The sequence below is a fragment of the Nicotiana tomentosiformis genome, chromosome 2 (assembly GCF_000390325.3).
Source record: "Nicotiana tomentosiformis chromosome 2, ASM39032v3, whole genome shotgun sequence".
Lineage (NCBI taxonomy): Eukaryota > Viridiplantae > Streptophyta > Magnoliopsida > Solanales > Solanaceae > Nicotiana > Nicotiana tomentosiformis.
The window spans coordinates 147647752-147670859 of NC_090813.1; the positions used below are offsets into that span (position 1 = coordinate 147647752).

Below are 23108 nucleotides of genomic sequence, written 5' to 3' on the forward strand. Positions count from 1 at the left end.
CAATGATCTGCGATTAGTTGGATATAGTGATGCTGATCATGGAAGAGGTCTAGACAAAAGGAAGTCAACCTCATGATATGTTTTCTTACTCAGTGATGACGCCATATCATGTAGTAGTAAGAAACAATCATGTGTATCACTATCTACAATGAAAGCCAAATACGTGGCTCTCGCATCAGTAGCACACGAAGTTGTTTGGTTGAAAAAGTTCTTGGAACGCTTGTTGGATATCGCTAAAAATACTGAATCAGTGTTAGTCTACAGTGACAGTGAGGCTGCAATATCCTCCACCAAGGACTCTAAGTTTTATTGTAAAACCAAACACATAGATATCAAGTATAACTATGCGAGAGACATGGTTAAACGCAAGGTAGTGAATGTGAAGTATGTGTCTATAAAAGATATGTTAGTAGATCCATCAACCAAGCCTTCGTCTAGAGATGCATTTGTGAGACACACTAGGTCTCAAGGCTTGCGTAGACTTTGATATTCTTCATTTTGTTATTATTTTCCCGTGTTCACAAAAGTGATATTCTTTAATTATCAATAAAGTTAATTTACATACATACATATTTATATTACTGAATGTTACGTGTATTTTTTGTTCATTTTTTTTTTATAAGTATGTCAGATAGACAAGAGGTTGACCTTCTCACACAGGCAACCGCCTCCTTATCTTAGTGATGTGCGGAGATGAGACATGATTTTAAGCAAAATTATCATAAGAATAATTAGAGAGCTATTCGCTTAAAATCAGAATGTCACTTAAACAATGACACATGGTCATTAAAGTGAAAAATGTTCACCTAGTCTTCTCTGTAAGCCAGATGTGAGTTAAATATGATATTGTAGATCAAGAAACTCAAATTTACATACTTATAGTGTCTAAATATCATCTGTACAACATTCTTTATGAGATAAAGACATACTCTCCTTGAGAAAAAGGAAAAAATATTGTAGCACGTGTTTCATACCATATGTGCTAATGTCAACCAATTGGGTTAATATAAGTCCATTCTTAACTTATTGTTGTGTAAGACCTAGAGCTTTTATGGAAGCTCAAGATTTTGTACCCTCAAGGACTCCGATCAGATGCTTGAGGCTTAGTGTGATGTTAGTTATCTTAGTGTATTTCCAAAGGACCATGAACACAGATTCGGTCATATCTAGAAAAATAGTCAAACTAATATTAGAGGGATCGTGAGAAGAGGAAGATCATTGATGGAATCTCATTTAATTGTATTCATTGGTGCACCCGTTATAACTTATGAGTTATGATTGTGAATACAAGAAATAATAATTTATGAGATGTTGAGATTATATCAAATGTGATTTCTATGATCTAGGGTACTGCATATTTTATGATCTACTTGCAGGTTTGCACTCGACAAGAGGCTATATACTCCTACATATATATAACACTTAGCTCTCATAATATGCTGGTCGCACGGTCTACTATCCCTTATGAATGATTGCGGAGATGAGATGAGAATAAGTTTCTCAAAATTAGATGAGCAATTCCATTATGTGTGAGTGAGAGATGTAGAAAATTTTGGGTCCACCCAGAAGGGGTGCACTAAGGCCCATTAGGGTAATTAGTTTAACCCTAATTATTTTCCATATAAGTACACCTAAAGTGTATAATTAAATATAATTAGGGGGTTGATCCGTCACAACGTGACAACCACCACCGACCAGCAATTCCAGTCGCGGTTTATCCATTCCTTCCGCTTCCGCTACGCGAACAAGTTAGTTCTCGTTTTATGATTTAGACGCTATCTAATGCGTTTAGTTTACCGCGTATTCATTCAATAGTACACTAAACCAAAAAAAAAACATTTCGATTTTCATTACAATTAAGAAATCAAATATCTTATTCGAACCATAGAACTTATAATTTCAACAAAGATATCAAAAACATAAGTACCACTCCTTAGCAACCAAATAAGCCATCAAAACACTTGTCGAATCAATGAATTAGTTCATAAAAAAATTATTTGGAGTAAGTTTAGAGGCAAAATGTTAGACGCATAAATCTAATTGTAAGGCCATAAGTATGAGAAAGTGTAATAACTTATGAATGGCTTTGCGGAGAGTATTCTGTTGAGTGTTGCCTGTGAGTTTGTGAGGGTAAAAGTCTAGATATTACAAATTAATCCAGCGCTAATCTATATTTTGAGCGAATGCTTTAGTTTTTGAAGGATATAAAGTTGGTTAATATTTAAAGAACTTGTTCATGATAAACATTTAGTATTCATTCTTCTATAATAACATAAATATAGATATAGATTTGCAATTATTAGTAGCAGAGGTTTACCCATCCAAATTCTTCGAGCAATAAAGGTTCAAATTTATTCCTTAACATTTAATTAGATTTAAAATTGGGCTTTTGACAAAGTTAGCTGCTCGACAAAAACTATGAACAGTCGCCTAGCCCACAATTGCACATTATAACTTGTAGCCAAAAATAAATAAAATATGTTAACCAGCATATTTGTGCTGCCCCGCCCTCCCTAGTGGCCAAAATCCAAATTTTTCTTGCATTCTTTCCTCTTCTTCCAATTTATCCCGTTCACTACAACTTTACCAATCTTTGCTCTCCTATCTTCTTCGTTCTTGGAAACAAATCATACCCCAAAAAATTTACTACAATAATACAAACTCTAGCACTTCTTTTCGGGCCAAAATTCCAAAACTTTCTTTATTCCGCTGCTTCCATTCTTATTTTATATAAAATTTCATTTTGCCTTACCAAATTCTCCTTGTTCAATTTATATATTTTCCCACAGATTCTATAATCTTCACTACTCAATTCTTCTGTTTAATTCACATTGTTTCTCCTTCTTCACAACAACAATCAGAATGGACGTTTGTAGGAACTCACACTGTTTGAATTTGACGCACAGTGTCCTTAAATCTTTCGTTTCTTAACATTTAAGGTTTACTGAGGCAAAATTCCTTGAAGCCTATTTTTGTTATGTGTTCTTAAAACCTTTGAAATTTATTTTTAACGATGGAGCTTCAAATAAAGGGAAATATCAGATGCCTCCCTCCAAATTTAATGCAAAGGAAATATCTATTGCATTAAAGTTCCTGAAATATTAGTACATGCGACATAATTCCTGCTAATCCCCACATTTATAAGAACTTGCTCCTCCTCATTTTTCCTTTTCACCATTTTTCCAAATTCTTACTTGGATAAATAACACATGTCCATTTAGTTAAATTCAAATCAATTAAAGAAAGGTCTTAAATAGTGTTAGGATAATAGATATTTGCATATATTTGTCCGAAAAAATTTGGCAATGCCACGATTCTAGCAAGAGTTTTCTTTTTAAATAATCGAGAAACTTATGAAGTGCAATTGGCGTACAGTTCGAAACTCAATGAATGATGGGATTGTTCTCAACCCTTCTCCAATTAAATACGATGCATTCGCTCATAACTGAGTTTGAACTCGTGACTGCATCATGAGCTGCGCTCTTACCACTAAATTAAAAGCCTAAACACGATTGTCTTTGATAGTTATGAATTCGAACTCGTGACGTTCTTATCCACACATCATGAGTTGTAATCTTAACATTTGATCAAAGACCTAGGCAATTGTATTTGGTGATTATAGTTCCTTGAGTAGTTTAGTTCCTCCTATTTTAGCAAAGATAATGCTATCTAAAGATTATCTAAGTTCACTTTGGGACATGTATACATTCATTACCAGTTTATCACTAGTGTTAGTAGCTTATATGCCTTTTGTTTTCGTAATATGTGCACTTTCTAACCTCTAAAATTTCTTTCAACTTTTTCATCCAGTGATTATTGACAGTTCCTTAAAATAGATCATCTGGTTATAATTCATATCTGTTTTCCTTGCAAAGATAGATCCTCTTTATATAATTCAGGCCCACTTTTGATACTGATGTGTTTACATTAAGATTGGAGGTAAGACTTAGAATAGATATTTCAGTTGAGCTTCTTTATTACTACTATGTAGAGATAAGGTGGATCTGATGCCCTAACTGGATCCACAAACTTCAAGCAATATTTATCTAAGGAACCATTTCACCCTCAGGAATTCCAGGAAAGTGAGCTTGCACCAGCTGTAACTGAGATTGGAATTCCTTCCATTCCTCTATAAACAATGTGTAGCTTGAGTTTTTGGCCAAAACATCTATTGAAACCTCCTTATTTTCAATCAATCTCCTAGCATATTGATCAAACTTAGTGATATCTTCCAACATCTTGACAAACTTTCTAGCATCAGCCTCAGCTCTGACTTTAATCAGCTTGTCTCTTGCCTCCTCAACCTTAGCCCAAAAGCATGAATCTTGTGTCGAACTCGCGAATCTGCTCCTTGCAGCAGTAGTATGATCTGTGCCATTCTCAACCTCTCCGTCATTCCACCACGTATCGAAAATCTTGTACCTTCTCTCCCGACCGTGCTGCATATAGTGGCCTTTCACACGATGCATCCCACTCCTGTAGTACTCTGCAATATCGAGTGGCTCTACGAGGAGTTTGTAGAATTGAGAAGCATTTACCCACTTTGCACGCTTATGAAAATCATAGGGCAGTTGATTCTTTTCCCACTTGTCAATCACAGAATCCCAAAACTTAGCAAGTCTGATCCTGTTCATATTGACCTTAAAGTCCCTTTTCGAGGCACCTCGTTGCTTGTACGAATCGTAATATCCCATTTGATCACTAGATTTATCACATGATTCTTTATACCACTCTATCTGTGCTCTTAGTGGATTGATCTTGGATAAATCAATTGCAAGGTTGGCACTATTATGGTTGCGAGTTCGACCTGACTTTTTTGCCTCTTTCAGGGCCTTCTTAGCATCTTCTGAATTCAATTCCTGTTTGTCAAGTAGAAGCAAAATCAGAGAATGAGAACCAACATAGAGATGAACCATGTGAAAACTAGAATCAACAATATGAGAGCAATTTTCATCCCTTTAGAGCAAGGTACGAGTATCAATACATGTGATATAGTACCAATACAGCATACATTGCTCTCGTGTGATGAAAATTGCTCTGCAACATTACTAGCATATGAAATTAGTCAATATAAATGTCTGACATTACATGAGAAGCTATTCCTAATGACTCCAGCGCCAATGTTATCCCTGCTTCATAGCTTGCCTCAGGTAGATTGCCTCCCACGAAGCATCTACTCTCTATAAATTGCCAATGAACTTTCTGAATAAAATGCGCGTAACCAAGATGATCGTCGAGGCTAGAACTTGGTGAACCATTCAGTAACGTCAAGTAAAGCAACTTTACGATAAGCATCCCATTATCGACACAAACTGCACCCATGTTGGTGCAGAACAAGTAGCTCCCAAAGGGCCAAAATGAACTCTTACATTCACCTTTCGATATAACTTCAAGAGAAGCCAGCACAATGCGGAATAGCAGAGTCTTGTTTTCCTCAGATAAGTGAAAAATAAACTGGAAAGAACATGAAGATGAAGCCAGTGGAATGAGTGGAGTAGGAGAAGGGGCAAAGAGCAGTCTTGGCACTATATCATGCTGTGAAACCACATGGCAAAAATGTCCAGCCCATCTTTCTTGAAGAATGGCTTGGGAAAAGGACTCATTGCCAAGCATTGGGGAGCCAAAGGTAATGCAAATTACTGAACAAACAGTTTGCAGGTGGGAGAGAAGCCAAAGAGCTAAGAGGGAAGCAATTGCTCCTCCAACCGAGTGTCCTGTTATGACTAGTGACTTGGTCGTGTTCATTATTTCTACCATCTGCATATTTTCAAGAGAAGAAATGTGACAGAATTTCTTTGAGGGAAAATTCAAGAAAATAAAAACCGAGAAAAAGCTTTTAATTTGTAGGTAATTTTATGAAGAGAAACAATCTTAGAAATTATTAGATCTTGTATTGTTTTCAGATTTCTTAAACATTTCGAGAAATTCATTAATTTCGTCATATCAACTTTTTTCAAATGATTATCCTTCCCTTTTATTTTTTTCAATTTCCAGTTGATCATTAAGTTTTAAGAGATACTTTACGAAAGAGCTTTAAGTTTTAGTACCATTTAAAATAATCTCTCTCAACTTACCAACTTACCATGATTAAGTGATCAAAAGTGGTGGAACACATGATAATTGCCCATAGTTAAATGATAGAAATTTATGTCCAACCATGTCATGCAGATTCGTTTGGTGCAAATATTACCAAGTGTACGTATGCTTTTACCCACATTTTACTCCTGGCGAAAAATTATGTATTTGGAGTGATGAATGAGACTAACTCAACCTATGATAGTCTTGTTCACGGTAACTTTTTTCTTTTTATTACTAGTGCGCTATTTTCGCATTTGCAAATTAAATAAACAATTACTTTGTGTACGGTCAAAACCGATTTGACCGATTCTCAGTCATAAAGACCGGTCGAGACAATGACGTTTCAATCGAAGGGTATCCACATGACAAGCTCGGACGAATTCCGAAGTAGAAACGTCGGGCTTCGAACCATAAAACCAATCAACGGCAAAACTCGATATCATTATCGAGCCCGTGTCCGAATCGGACTACGGGGCAACACCGATCAACACAAGCCCCGAATATCGATGCCCCAAGGCAGAACTGAGCTCGAGTCAGTGCCAAGCTCGCACACAAGAGCCGTTACAACCGCACCAAGGGAGAGAATCTTGGCGAGAATCAAGAAAGAGACAAACCATCATGGGTCCTCCACTATATGTATTTTTTTATTATGTTGTTATAGATGAAGCAGTGACCATCTACTATAAAAAGGGAGATAGACTGCAATAGACACAGGTCCTCCAGGGATATATTAAGATTTCATTGTGCTTGTTTTTCGAATTCATTTTCAGTCTTCCCGTCCAACATTCCCATTTTATAGCAAAAATACTTGTATTGTCATTTTGTATCAAAGGAATTTACATACCCTTAGAACCATATCTAAATTTAACGTTATCCGATTTTTTCGGGTAAACAGTTTGACGCCCACCGTGGGGCTAAGGGTAACAGTGATTGTTTGATATAAATCTACAGTATACTCCAGCTTACAACTTCAAATCACCAATGGCTCTACCTATAGACCTCGAAGCCGGCTTTCAAGATGAAACCAACAACTTGGCGCCCGGGGTCGGAAGGCTACCTGACGACGGCAACGAGGCTCGAATCGAAGAACCCGAAATTCGAGCCGAAGTACCATTGGATGTCAATTCACAAATAGTTCTAGAAGCGAATCAGCATTCTGAACCGGAAATAAGCGTTCAGGGCGGTGCTCGACCCATAGCCCGAGACACCTACAACACCGGGGAAATCGGGGTCAGCTTGCGTATGATTTTCGAAATGTTACAAGCCCAACAAGCAGCGATAGCTCAGTTGAAGAGTCGAACTCATATGCAAAGTGAGCCGAACTCCAATCCGCTTCTTCGAGAAGTCACCCCCAGAACGGAGCCCGCCGTAGTGAAATCAAACGAGCAGGAATCGGGGACCGCTCCTGAAATTGTTAAATTGCTCGAGGAACTCACAAAATGAGTTGAAGCCAACGACAAAAAAGTAAAAACGTATAACGCTAGGGTCGATCAAATTTCGGGGGCTCCGCCAATGATAAAAGGGCTCGATTCGAAAAAATTCATACAAAAGCCTTTTCCCTCGAACGCGGCCCCAAAACCAATCCCAAAAAAATTCCGTATGCCCAAAATTTTCAAATATAACGGTACGACCGATCCTAACGAACATGTCACCTCCTACACATGTGCCATCAAAGGCAACGATTTGGAGGATGATGAGATCAAATCCGTGTTGTTGAAAAAGTTCGGAGAGACCCTCGCAAAGGGAGCAATGATCTGGTATCACAACTTACCACCAAATTCCATTGATTCCTTTGCCATGTTAGCAGATTCGTTCGTAAAAGCACATGCTGGTGCCATAAAGGTCGCAACAAGAAAATCAGACCTCTTTAAAGTAAAACAAAGGGGTAATGAAATGCTGAGGGAATTCGTATCCCGATTTCAAATGGAACGTATGGACTTGCCACCGGTCACAGACGATTGGGCCGTACAAGCTTTCACCCAAGGACTGAACGGGCTAAGTTCGACATCATCACATCGGCTGAAACAAAATTTGATCGAGTACCTAGCAATAACTTGGGCAGAAGTACACAACCGATACCAATCAAAAATCAGGGTCGAAGATGATCAATTGGGAGCTCCGTATGGGCCCGTACGTCAGAACCACACAACCACTAAAAATCAGAGGGAAATTAACAGAGAACAAAGGTCGAACAGAGACCGATACCAACCGTACGATACAGATCGGATGAACAACGGTTTAGCACGTGATACGGTTCGGAACAACTGAAGGATTAATCGGGGGCAAAATTCTCGGGGACTTATGAGCAAGAGAGGCTTTGATAAATATGCCGATTCTATAGAAGTCCCTCGATTATCGGAGTATAACTTCAACATTGGTACATCCGCCATCGTATCGGCCATCGGACGCATCAAAGGCACCAGATGGCCTCGACCCATGCAAACCGATCCTGCCCAAAAGGAATCCCAATCAAATGTGCGAATATCATGGCACCCATGGCCACAGAACGGAAGATTGTAGGCAACTAAGAGAGGAAGTGGCCCGCTTATTTAACAAAGGACACCTTCGGGAATTTCTTAGTGATAGGGCGAAGAACCATTTTAGGGACAAGGAATTCGGCAAGCAAAACGAGCCAGAAGAACCGCAACACGTCATTCACATGATCATCGGCGGCGTCGATGCCCCTCAGGGACCGATGCTTAAAAGCACTAAAACATCGATTGTGAGGGAAAAGCGATCTTGAACTCAAGATTATACACCCATAGGGACTTTGTCCTTCAGTGATGAAGATAAAGAGGGAATCATCCAACCCCATAACGATGCACTGGTAATATCTGTACTCATGAATAAAACTAAGATTAAGCGTGTGTTAATTTATCCAGGTAGCTCGACCAATATCATCAGATCGAGGGTCGTAGAACAGCTCGGCCTGCAAGATCAGGTCGTACCAGCAACTCTGGTTCTAAACGGATTCAATATGGCATGTGAAACCACCAAAGGCAAGATTACCCTGCCGATAAACGTGGCCGGAACCATCCAGGAAACAAAGTTTCACGTGATCGAAGGTGATATGAGATATAACGCCCTTTTCGGAAGGCCGTGGATCCACAGCATGAGAGCCGTACCCTCGACCCTACACCAGGTCCTCAAATTCCCAACATCAGAAGGTGTCAAAATAGTGTACGGAAAACAACCGGCCGCAAAGGAAATGTTCTCCGTCGAAAAAGCAAAATCAATATCCTCGTCTTCGCCGATAAAAGGATCAGGTTCAGAGCAGAGCGCCAAATAGCAATCACAGACATCGGCTTCGACCCAGCCAGGTAAGCAGAACGTTGAAGAAGATGATGATGATCGATGGATCCCTCGATCCTTCGTAACCCCCGATGATTTCGATACCACCAAATCAACAATCGAGGAACTGGAGCAAATCATACTGATCGAACACTGGCCCGAACGAAAGGTATACCTGAGAACGGGTTTGAGCCCCGAACTCAGGAAGAAACTCATTCAATTTCTTATCAATAACATCGACTGTTTTGCCTGGTCCCATCTAGATATAACAGGGATCCCGCCGGACATAACGGCGCACCAACTAAGCTTGAACCCTAGGTTCAGACCGGTGAAGCAAAAAAGAAGGCCCCAGTCCGAGGAAAAGCACGCATATTCATAAAGGACGAGGTAACCAAATTTCTCAAGATAGGGTCCATTCGGGAGGTAAAATACCCCGAATGGTTAGCCAATGTGGTTGTTATACCTAAAAATGGGAACAAACTTAGAATGTGTGTGGAATATAAGGATTTGAACAAAGCATGCCCCAAAGATTCCTTTCCACTGCCCAACATCGATCGCATGATCGATGCCACGGCCGGCCACGAGATCCTCACCTTTCTCGACGCCTATTTCGGGTATAATCAAATTCAGATGAACCCAGACGACCGGGAAAAGACTTCATTTGTGACCCGATATGGAACATATTGTTATAACGTAATGCCCTTCGGGCTAAAAAATGCAGGAGCTACTTATCAACGCCTAGTAAACAGAATGTTCGAAGAACAAATAGGTAAAACAATGGAAGACATCATGGTGTCATGGTGTCAAATCGGGGAATTGAGATCAACCCCGACAAAATCAAGGCCATCGAAGACATCACCATCGTGGACAGCGTAAAAGCTGTACAAAGGTTAACGGGAAGAATTGCAGCCTTAGGCCGGTTCATTTCAAGATCATCAGATCGAAGTCACAATTTTTGCTAACTACTCAAAAAGAAGAACGACTTCGCCTGGACACCGGAATGCCAACAAGCGTTACAGGAATTGAAACGATATATATCGAGCCCACCACTGCTTCACACTCCAAAAACTGACGAAAAACTATACTTGTACTTGGCGGTATCGGAAGTCGCCGTAAGCAGTGTCCTAGTTCGAGAAGAGCAAGGTACGCAATTTCCCGTTTATTACGTAAGTCGGACCTTAAGAGAAGCAGAAACTGGGTATCCGCACTTAGAAAAATTGGCACTTGCGCTGGTAAGCGCATCTAGAAAGTTAAGGCCGTACTTTCAATGCCACTCCATAAGCGTATTAACCACCTGCCCACTCCGTAATATTTTACATAGGCCCGAACTATCAGGCCGTTGGCCAAATGGGCCATCGAACTCAGTGGGTACGATATCGAATATCAACCCCGTACGGCCATCAAGTCTCAAAATTTGGCAGACTTCGTGGCCGACTTCACGCCAACCCTCATACCCGAAGTCGAAAGGGAATTCCTTTTGAAATCAGGTATATCGTCCGGGGTATGGATCCTTTTTACGGATGGAACTTCGAATATAAAGGGGTCCGGGTTAGGCATAGTTTTGAAACCCCCCACGGGTAACATTATTAGGCAAGCTATTAAAACTATCAGGTTAACTAACAACGAGGCCGAGTATGAAGCCATGATTACAGGTCTCGAACTAGCTAGAAACTTGGGAGCAGAAGTCATTGAGGCGCATTGTGACTCTTTGCTGGTGGTGAGTCAAGTAAAAAAAACCTTCGAAGTCCGAGAAGGTAGGATGCAAAGGTATTTGGACAAACTGCTTATCACTTTACACCATTTCAAACAATGGACCCTACGGCATGTTCCACGAGAACGAAATAATGAGGCCGATGCTATTGCAAATTTGGGATCGTCGGTCGAGGTAGATGATTTGAGCTCGGGGACTGTCATTCAACTTTCAAGATCGGTAATCGAAGATGGGCACGCCGAAATAAATTCTACTAGCTTAACCTGGGATTGGAGAAACAAGTATATTGAATACTTAAAAAACGGAAAGTTCCCTTCAGATCCTAAAGATTCCAGGGCCCTACGGACTAAAGCTGCTCGATTAACGTTGGCTACGGACGGAACACTATATCGAAGAACATTCAATGGACCGATGGCGGTATGCGTGGGTCCGGGAGATACCAATTACATCCTCCTGGAAGTACACGAGGGCACTTGTGGCAATCACTCCGGTGCCGACACATTAGTTCGAAAAGTGATCAGAGCGGGGTATTATTGGATCGATATGGGCAAAGATGCGAAAGAATTTGTTCGTAAATGTGATAAATGTCAAAGGTTTGCGCCAATGATCCATCAACCCGGAGAGCAACTTCACTCGGTTCTATCCCCATGGCCATTCATGAAATAGGGGATGGACATCGTCGGCCCTCTGCCATCGACCCCAAGTAAAGCCAAATTTATTTTATTTATGACTGACTATTTTTCTAAGTGGGTTGAAGCGCAGGCGTTCGAGAAAATAAGAGAGAAAGAAGTTATAGACTTTATTTGGGATCATATCATATGCCGATTCGGGATACCCGCCGAAATAGTATGCGATAATGGGAAGCAATTCGTTGGCAGCAAAATCACAAAATTCTTCGAAGATCACAAAATAAGAAGGATATTATCAACACCATACCACCCTAGTGGGAACGGTCAGGCCGAATCAACGAACAAGACTATTCTTCAAAACCTGAAGAAGAGATTGAACGACGCGAAGGGAAAATGGAGAGAAATCCTGCCCGAAGTCCTTTGGGCATACCGAACAACGTCAAAATCCAGTACGGGGGCGACCCAATTCTCCTTAGTATATGGTTCCGAAGCATTGATACCAGTCGAAGTCGGTGAACCTAGTCCCAGATTTCGATTCATGAAGGAAGAACCAAATAATGAGGCTATGAACACCAGCCTTCAATTATCGGACGAAGGACGAGAAGCTGCCCTCATCCGATTGGCCGCCCAAAAGCAACACATCGAAAGATATTATAATCGAAGAACTAAACTTCGCCATTTCAAGCCCAGGGACTTAGTGTTAAGAAAAGTCACCATCAATACTCGGAATCCAAACGAAGGAAAATTAGGAAGGACCATACCAGGTGCTCGAGAACGTTGGAAAAGGATCATACAGGCTCGGCATCATAAACGGCAAACAGCTATCAAGCAGTTGGAATGTATCACATCTAAAACGGTACTACTGCTAAGATACGACCTTTACATATTCATCTAACTGACCCATGCAGAAGTCCGAACAAGAGCTGAAGAAGATCTTTCGATTAAAAGCACGCGTTGCACTCTTTTTCCCTTAGACCGGTTTTTCTCCCAAATGGATTTTTCGGCAAAGTTTTTAATGAGGCAACCATCGATCGTGCTGCACTTTAAACAATATCAGAGGCCTCTTTCCGACCGACCTCGGACCTCGAATACCGGGGGGGCATCAAGGCCCTCAAATACATCGAGTTCAGATGCAAGAAAGTCATCTCACAACAATAGGGTTCCAACAGGAAAAATTGTAAGAGCCAAATGGTCAAAATGAACCATGCTCATATAGATTGGCCCAAACATAAACACATGTGCAATGACTTGAGATTTATTATGCGACCAGAATTAAGATTCACTCAACTATTAAGCCTATGGGCTACTTACATTCCGAGTTCGAAATAATCACTCGACTATTAAGCCTACGGGCTATTGTTATTCCGAGTTCGAGTAAGCACTCACTCGACCATTAAGCCTACGGGCCACATTATCTCGAGTTCGAAACATTCACTCGACTATTAAGCTTACGGGCTAGTGTTATTCCGAGTTCGAGCAAGCACTCACTCGACCATTAAGCCTACGGGCTACTTACATTCCGAGTTCGAAATAATCACTCGAATATTAAGCCTACGGGCTACTGTTATTCCGAGTTCGAGCAAGCACTCACTCGACCATTAAGCCTACGGGCTACTTACATTCCGAGTTCGAAATAATCACTTGAATATTAAGCATACGGGCTACTGTTATTCCGAGTTCGAGCAAGCACTCACTCGACCATTAAGCCTACGGGCTACTTACATTCCGAGTTCGAAATAATCACTCGAATATTAAGCCTACGGGCTACCTTTATCTCGAGTTCGAGCAAACACTCACTCGACCATTACGCCTACGGGCTACAATATTTCAAGTTCAAAACATTCACTCGACGGCTAATAAGCTACTTTTACTCTGAGTTTACATTAACTCAACCATTACATTACACCTACGGATTATGTTCCTTCAAAGTTTGAATCATCGACTCAACAAGCAAACCCAGGGGCTACAAATCTGATTGATCAGAGAGACTAGAAGGTCAACATTCGATTAAAAGTCTTCACAAAACAAAAACAAGTCGACCTGTTTATACATATATATATACAAAAATTGCCTACGAGATTAATGTACAAACATGAAGAATTAGAAACTAAGCTTCCTGGTCGAGCTCTTCCCCGTCCTCGGATCCACTTTCGCTACCATCACCATCATCATCATCATCATCAGAAGCCAAGGCTTCAGCTTCCGCTTCGAGCTCTTTTGCCTTTTTTTACCTCTTCGGTAAGGTCGAAACCTTGAGCGTGTATCTCCTCGAGGGTCTCCCTCCGAGACCTACACTTAGCAAGTTCGGCAATCCAATGAGCTCGAGTATCGGCGTTCTTCGCCGCTTCCCGGGCCTCCATCTGAGCAGCCTCAGCATCAGCCCGATATACAGCAATGGACTTATCCGCCAAGACTTTCGACGACTCAACCTCCGCCTTAGCCTCAGCAAGTCATGTTTCAAGCTCCTCGATCTTCTTATCTTGAACCGACCCCTTTTGCTTGACACTTCGAAGTTGAACGTCGGCCGATAATAATTTTGTTAAGATGGTATCTTTTTCCGCTGCCAGGCGATCGAGGGTCTCCTTCCACCGATTGTATTCAGCTCGGATTTGATCGACTTCTTTTGCTGCAACTGAGACAACGAAGGGTTAACTTCCACGGTTGAATCAGACCCATACTTTAATAGAACGAGGCTCACCTGCTTATCGAGCTCGACCCCTTCTTCACGGACCTTAGCCAAATCCACTTGGAGGTCATTTATAGCCTCGTCCTTTTGGCTGCAAAGAAGCCGCAGGGCATCTCTCTCACCTGAGACCTTCCGGAGCTCGGCCTCACACTGGCTAAGATCGACTCAAAACCTACTAATGGCCTGCACAGTAAGAAACACGAGTCAAGTATGGAAAAGAACAAAGAAACCAAGTATGGAAGAATCATTACCCGAGTAATGAAACGCTGAGCCTCCTCTAATAAAAGAGAAACGTCACCGATATCGGAACCATCGTCGACTCCAGTAAAACAATCCCTAAAAGGATCCTCTACACAAGAGCCTGCGCCGATATCGGGAGTCTTCAACTCTCGAGCTTCCTTCAGCGCCTCCTCAGAAAAAAGATGGAAGAGAAGGCGAATTACCCATTGTCATAGCCCCGAGCAAATCGCTCGGAGTACTCCGGTCGAGACTCAGGTCTTCGGAAACAACCCCGACAGGCACAGCCGCCATCGGCTCGGGAGCTCTGGCAACCTCGATGGCCTCCGTAGATCGGACTACCAAAGCCGAGGAGCTATTTTCTTCTTCTTCTCTCAGTCGTTGGACCGAGTCAATCGAAAGGGCAATTGCTTTTCTCCTCACCCTTCGAGTTTTGGGCTTGGGGTCCTCTGACCGAGAGGAAGCTTTTCGCTTCTTATCTTCCCCCTGTTTAGGGACCAGGGACTTGTTTCCTTCTTCACCGCTCGAAGGCCTCATAGCGGCATCCCTGGTTATGCCTGCACAAGAGGAAATCGGTAACGAATAGAACGCAAAGAATACTTCGAAGGAAACAAGAAGCAAACCTCACCATGGTTCTTGGCCTCCCATCTGCCTTTTGCCAAATCACGCCAAGCGCGCTCGGCGTAAGAGGAGGTCGAGGCCAACTTCCGAACCCAGCCCTCGAGGTCAGGCACCGCTTGTGGCATCTAAGGGGCAGCTGAACATCAGGGAAGGACATCAGAAAAAATCGGTAAAGGACCTGAAAAGTGAACAAAAATCACTTACAGTCAAAATTCCATTCTTCAGGGAACGGCATCTTCTCCTCCGGAATGAGATCACGGGTCCTCACTCGAATATAACGACCCATCCAACCCCGATCCTTGTCTTCATTGATGCTCGACATCAATGCCTTCGATGCCCGACGATGAAGTCTGATTAGTCCTCGAAAGATCTGAGGCCGATACAGTCGTATAAGGTGGTTCAGAGAAAAATCCAACCCCCCGGCTTTGATAGAGAAGAAGCGCAATAAGATCACTATACGCCATAAAGAGGGATGAATTTGGCCAAGGGTGACTTGATACCTTTTGCATAAATCAATAACCACCGGGTCGACGAGTCCCAGTGTGAAGGGATAAGTATAAACACTTAAAAACCCCTCCACGTAAGTGGTAACACTCTCATCGGAAGACGGAATTTGCAACACGACCTCGGAACCCCAGTTGCAGTCTTTTCTGACGGCCTCGAGGTGATCCTCCATTATAGAGCACGTATACATCGATACGTGTTCACATCGACCCGGAACGGAGGAAGGGTTCTCCACCTTAAAATCGGTCTTCAAAATGCACGGGCCAGGAACATAGTCATGAACTGACGGTTCCACCGTCGCCTTATCATCAGACGGCAGTGAGGAAGAAGCTTTTTCCTTCTGAGGTACGATTTTGGAAGTTTTCGCCATTGATATGAAAGGAAAGAGTGCAAAGGAAGGTGAAGAAATAGACAGCACCAAAATTCTGGTATGGACGGCCCCGTAGCAACGGAGTAGAGAGGATAAATAAGAAAGTTTGGAAGAAGAGAAGGCGCAAAAGTGGTAAAGGTTGTATGGAAAGACTATTTATAGACTAAGGCATGACGGTTCGGTATCAGCGGTGGCCGACCACCGTCTGACACACATTAAATGCCTCGGTAAAACCGAGCCGATAGGACAGCTATCACATACGTCAAGATCGGGTTCGATAGAAACGTCACATAAATTTGATCGAGCCGCAGGGAAATCATATCGTTCCTCGCCGCATCCTTTCCGAGAAACGAGGGGACTATCTGTGTACGGTCAAAACCGATTCTCAGTCATAAAGACCGGTCGAGACAATGACGTTTCAATCGAAGGGTATCCACATGACAAACTCGGACGAATTCCGAAGTAGAGACGTCGAGCTTCGAGCTATAAGACCAATCAACGGCAAAACTCAATATCATTATCGAGCCCGTGTCCGAATCGGACTACGGGGCAACATCGATCAACACAAGCCCCGAATATCGATGCCCCAAGGCAGAACCGAGCTCGAACCAAGACTGGGGATTCGATCTAACACCGAGCTCGAGTCAGTGCTAAGCTCGCAGACAAGAGCCGTTACAACCGCACCAAGGGAGAGAATCTTGGCGAGAATCAAGGAAGAGACAAACCATCATGGGTCCTCCACTATATGTATTATTTTATTATGTTGTTATAGATGAAGCAGTGACCCTCTACTATAAAAAGGGAGATAGACTGCAATAGACACAGGTCCTCCAGGGATATATTAAGATTTAATTGTGCTTGTTTTTCGAATTCATTTTCAGTCTTCCCGTCCATCATTCCCATTTTATAGCAAAAATACTTGTATTGTCATTTTGTATCAAAGGAATTTACATACCCTTAGAACCATATCTAAATTTAACGTTATCCGATTTTTTCGGGTAAACAATTGTCATTTTGTATCAAAGGCATTTACATACCCTTAGAACCATATCTAAATTTAACGTTATCCAATTTTTCGGGTAAACAAATGTGTTACATAAATGAGAGAATTTATAATGTCAAGGGCATAATAGACTTTTCAAGTAAAAGTATTATAAAATCTGGCCAATGTGACTTTTGGGATAAATAGAGCAAAGTAAAATGATTTTTGTATAACAAAAAAAAGAAAAATGACTTTTGAGTAATGAACACAAAGTTGAATGATTTGAAGAAAAATAACTTTTGTGTTATGAACACCCAGGAAAATTACTCTTAAAGTTTGAATAGTTTTGAAATGGTAGCTAAATACTGATTAGTTGTCTGAAAAATTGCTATTTGTCCATTTTTTCCGGAAAAAAGAAACTCACCCCTTAACAATATAAACGTTAAATTCGAGAAAAACTTTATGCAGAACGACTAACAAAGGATTGTAGGGTTTGATGTGACTTGAATGGTTCATTTAATCAAATAATGCACATGGAATCTACTTTGGACGACATAAAATGGTTGTTGAAAAGCTCGGTCTTTGCTTTGTCAATTTCAGAATTCTGAAAGAAAATAAATAAATAAACAAATTAGTATTAAAATACAAGAATGTGATGTTGACTTATATTGTGGTGCATTGAATCAAATGATGAAAGGAACAGTATAGAGTGTGTGAAAGTTCTAAAAAATCTAGAAGAGAATAATTTTTGTTTTTTTCCCAGGAAAAATACTCTTTGTTTTAGCATTAAATAAAAATTTTTATATTTTTTAAATCTTCAAACTTCTACGGTTCCACATCCTAATCAAAAGTCAAGAGTCAAGATTCGATTATGATGCACATGGAGATTTTTATAATTTTTTTAGTTCTGGAACTTACTCATTCTGGTAAAAGCTTTTCTTGTTACGAGGGACATGGAACTAAAAAATTAATCTTCCTCTTTTCACCCAAATTGAATTTCTACCTTCAGTAGCAGTATGTCTGCTTGATAATTGTTCCTTCTATTTCACATTAAAGTTCTTTTGCTTAATTTTGTAGATACAATATAAGAAATGTCGAAATTTTGAGTTACTTTATTTTGTCGAAGGAAAATGTGGCAGAATCATATGTTAGTATTTTTTAGCTTCCTTTTTAAGAATAAAAAAACAGGTCTTCGGAAACAGTACACAATATCCTCCACATACTTCATTTGCGGGATTATACTGGGTATGTTGTTATTGTTGTTGTTGTTACCAGGAGTATTTCGTAACTTTTTGTAAGCATTATTCTACGGAATTTTTAATTATTACAGATATCCGTTATTGCACTTTTTTTCCCTTAAAAAATGAAAAAGAAATTTAAAGTGCTATCCAGAGTGCTAAAGGTAGATCACAACAAGCACAAATCTTCAAGATTATATGGATGGAGAGGAATTAAATGATTTCTGAAAAGAAGAGTCGAAACTGGGAAGTCATTGCAAGGGAAAAAACCAATATTTGTAATATTAGAGCAGGTCTGAGGGTCAAGACCATGTTACAAAACTTTATGTTCTAGAGATAGATTATATTTTCTAGAAGTGTATAGGTCTGATTGTTTTTTCTTGTACTTGTTAGATAGCTGACTGTGTTATTAGTCTAGCTATAGGTTTGTAAAGATTTCAAAGGTGATTAATACAAAAGTTAGTTACCAAAAAAAAAATAATAAAATATTAATATATGAAAATGGAAAAATCCAATCCATGTCATAACATTATTTTTAATCCATTAAAATTGAATCGGTATATTCTCAATATGTATACCAAAAAATGAACCACCCTCAAATGGGGTCAAGTTATATTTGTTCAGTTGACTACGTATTGATACGATTAACTAAGTATTTGGCCGTCTGCGCAATTGTTCATGACCATTATGGAAACCTATAGTATGGAGATACATTAGTTACAATTTAGGATTAATTAAAACCACAGGAGAGTTCTTTATTAGAAGATGATATCCCAATTAAGTAAAAGATATATATATATATATGGAAATACTTACATAAATAAACTGACCTGATTACGGAAGAAATTGTCTGTGTAAACAGATAGGAAAAGATGCAATAATCCGGCATGGACCATGGGCAGATTATCCGGCCCATCCATGCACAAGCCAGAAAATAGTTCATCCGGCAGCGGCACCAAATTCCGGCAACTTTGGTCGACTCCGGCGGCCAATTTGATGCCGGAGAACGCGACGTATGCTGTCCCACCAACTTTAATCACGGCGAAGTGGCTATCCATCGAGGCATCGGCGACGCCGCAAGCCTTCCAAGACTCCTCCAGCAACGGCGTCGACGCCACAAAAGCTGCCAACGTCTCGCTTGACTCGAACCTGCAGCCATCATAATAAGTTTTCTTTTGTTGACTGAATTTATTAAAAAAACAATTCTATAAGTCCAATTACTATAGTTATGGGTTAGTGGAAAATTAAAGATTGGTGTTTACTTACGATGAAGCTTCCGATTCCATTGCTTACGAATTATCAAAGTTTATGTGAGAAAAGAGTTTGATGCAAAGTTGCTAACTGTAAAGATTTGAGGAATTAAAGGATATTTATGTATTAGTCTTTGAGATTTTGACATTTGTGCGTGAATGTTACTCTGCGTGTGTATTGTGCGCGTGCTGTCGCGCAATCAGTCCGTCCCATCATGAGGAAAATGAGTGAATGATAAGAGTAATTCTTTGAACTTGACATCCTGAAGTGTAAGGTACGTAGCAACTTTCATCTATTTCATATTTCTCTAATTAATAATAACTTCCATTTTCGATTAAATATTCTCTTCTGCAACATCTACCATTATGAGGTCGTTTGATAGGGTGTATTAGAATAATGCAGAGATTAGTAATGCAGAGGTTATTTATGCATAAATTATTTTTTATATCGTTTGGTATGGTGTATTAAAAATTAAAATGCTTACAAAACGCCCTTCATATTCTTTAGTTTTAAGGGACTTTAAAAATAATTTTATCTTTAACCATGCTAGTGCATGCATTAATAACCTTGGTATTATTAATATCATGGTTTGCTATGTATTAGTTATACATAGGATAATACCAAATAGATTATATAACTAATATTTGCATTAGTAATATATAGGTTGAAAAAATGTATCAACCAAGGGATTAGTAATACCAAAAATTAATGTATGCATTATTTTTCTCTAATGCATCCTATCAAACGACCCCTAAGGATGTTTACGGAATGTTAAAAAAAAATTCTAAATTGAGAATTGAATCAAATTAATAACCCGATAATATTTTGATTGATTTCGTTTTGGTTTTGAATTTTAAAAACTGGCAAATTTGATTTGGTGTTGGTTTAAGCAAAAACTGATCAAAAAATCAAACCAAACCGACTATAACGATATATATTTAAAACTTATTATTACACACACACACACACACACACACACACACACACACACACACACACACATATATATATATATATATATATATATATATATATATATATATATATATATATATATATATATATATATATATAGATAGATAGATAGATATATATAATATTTTTAAAATTTTATTGGTACATATTAATCATTTGTACTCTTGGTTTATAGTAGGGCTGTTTAAGGGGAGGGTACACGGACATTAAAGGTTAAGGGTACGGGGAGGGTAAGGGTAAGTGGAGGGTTTCTTAAGCGTACTTTTCTTAACGGTATTTAAGGTTGAGAATTAAGGATATTTTTTTGGGTACCCTACTAGTAACCCTATTGGTCCTAAGGGTACCGATACTTAAGGGTGCGGTACCGATATTTTAGGAGTTTTTTAAATTAAAAATTAAAAAAAAGTATATTTAAATACAAACAAGCTTTAATGGATAAAAAAAATTCAAGGCTATGAAGTGCCTTTTATTTTATTTTATTCAATGTAAACATTAGATTTCTAATACAAGTTATAAGTATTTATTTGTATTTCAACATTTATAAAAATAAAATTACATATTTCTTTTGAACGATTTACGCAATTTTTCAATAACTTAATGTGGCTCTTCGGTTGGAATTGGTAGCACTTGTTCGTCTGCATCCCCGCGATCTCCGGTTGATAGTATTTGATTATATGTATCGTCGTCTTCTTAAATTATTTTTGGAAGGACAAAGTTTCTTCTCTCCACTTTAATCCAATCTCTGAATAAAACGGTAGTCTCCAAGGTGTCTTCTGCCAATGAGTGTCTGTGGTCTCCAAGTTGAAATCGTGATGCACTGAAAGCGCTTTCAGAAGCTACCGATGAAGTTTGAATAGTTAGCACATCTCGGGATATTCTTGAAAGAATCGGAAATGATTGTTCGCTCATTCTCCAATATTTTAGCAAGTCTTCATGTCACGACCCCAATTTCCCTCCGTAGGATGTCGTGATGGCACATAATCTCTACGACTACGTAAGCCTAACAAATAATAATAATAACTTAACAGAAACAATTATCAAAATGCTAAAAACAAGCTGAATAACTGATATAACCTTCCGATGCAAAACATAATCTCAACAATACGTTCCTCAAAACTGGTGGAACTGAGTCATAAGCTCTACAAAGTATAACTAGAATAACTACTACATCACTGTCCGAAAAAAATACAACAGTAAATGAAAAAAATGGGGAAGGTGACTCCGAGGCCTGCGGACGCCGAGCAGGCATACCTTGACGTCTCCGATAAAGGCAGCTAACAGGTAATCTCTAATGACCGGCACGAGCAGACGTACCTGAATCTGCACAAAATGTGCAGAAGTGTAGTATGAGTATACCACAACAATACCCAGTAAGTATTAAGTCTAACCTCAGTAGAGTAGTGATGCGGCTAGGTCAAGACACCTACTAGGATATAAATAACAATATGAAAATGTAATGCGGATATGTAATGGCAAGTGAAGAAATAACTGATATGAAATAAGATAATAGCATGAACTAGTATCGGAAATCAATAATGGAAATAGCATAACAGAAGCAACTAAAGGGGCTACAATGATCATATACGGACAATAACTGCTAGAACAATAAAGAATGAAACAACAAAAAATGTTCCCACCATATCCGAAATAGCTACATGCACTTTAGCCCATCTTATGATACCATGTGGCTTCGCGTAGATCCCCTACAAGCAACACGCATATAAGTCCCACCTTATACCGCCACATGCATATCAACCCCAAGCCTTATATCGCCACATGCGCATCAATATCACATTACAATAACAACTCGCACCATATGTGTTCATATATCACAATTTGCCAACAGTCCATAATATCAATATTTTCACAATAATAGCCCACGGCTCCACCACAACGGGTACACAAATATCAACAACAACAATGAATGTAAAATGCTCAAAAAGGAGATATTCATCAATAACAATTTCGCCTCAATATGGTAACGACTTTCACAACTTCAACACCAATAATTCAACAATGAGATACAATGTACAGCCACGGTGTTAAATAGCAATAACTCACAATAGAAAAGATAACGTGTAGCAATGACTTTAGATAATAGAAATCAACAATGAAAGAGATAACGTGAACAATATTTCAAACAATGGTAATCAACAATGAAAGAGGTAACATGGACAATAACTTCAATTAATGATAATCAACAATAAAGGGGATAACATGTATAATGACTTCAAATAATGATAATCAACAATGAAGAGATAGTATGTAACAATAAAAGAGGCAACAAGTTCAACTAAAGCATGAGAGCAATTAATCAATTAGGAGGTAGAGCAGGTGTTAACGAAATCATTTAAGAAATGTAAGGATAGACTAACACAAGTAAGAATATATTGACTAGGAGAATTTAGAATATGATATGATATTTCAATTTAAAGCGTGAAAATAGCCTAAGTAGCCTAAACATGTCAAATTCCACGTACAACTCGTGTACTCACTCGTCACCTTGCGTACACGAATTTCACTTAGCACAATTGA

The 23108-nt window shown here is 39.5% G+C and overlaps 1 protein-coding gene across 2 annotated transcripts; it reads right to left on the reverse strand.

Annotated features, from left to right (window-relative positions):
* Nucleotides 1–3842: 3842 nt before the first annotated feature.
* LOC104106257 (lipase-like PAD4) lies at nucleotides 3843–19763 on the reverse strand. Of its 2 annotated transcripts, none has more exons than XM_070196229.1 (4): nucleotides 19614–19763; nucleotides 19178–19496; nucleotides 5089–5757; nucleotides 3843–4859 (listed from the first exon to the last, which is right to left on the reverse strand). In XM_070196229.1, exons 1-4 carry the CDS (start codon nucleotides 19631–19633, stop codon nucleotides 4047–4049), a joined length of 1821 nt encoding a protein of 606 aa, XP_070052330.1. In that variant the 5' UTR covers nucleotides 19634–19763; the 3' UTR covers nucleotides 3843–4046. The 2 variants fall into 2 exon arrangements, with proteins under 2 accessions (XP_070052330.1, XP_070052331.1); XM_070196230.1 differs by having other exon boundaries at nucleotides 19610–19752.
* Nucleotides 19764–23108: the final 3345 nt, after the last annotated feature.

Bases quoted from the DNA above. Each gene is read 5' to 3' on its own strand.
- LOC104106257 (XM_070196229.1), bottom strand. From the start codon at position 19,633: ATGGAATCGGAAGCTTCATC. The intron at 19,497-19,613 runs GTAAGTAAACAC...TGATGGCTGCAG, and splicing joins ATGGAATCGGAAGCTTCATC to GTTCGAGTCAAGCGAGACGT. The intron at 5,758-19,177 runs GTCAGTTTATTT...GAAAATATGCAG, and splicing joins ACAATTTCTTCCGTAATCAG to ATGGTAGAAATAATGAACAC.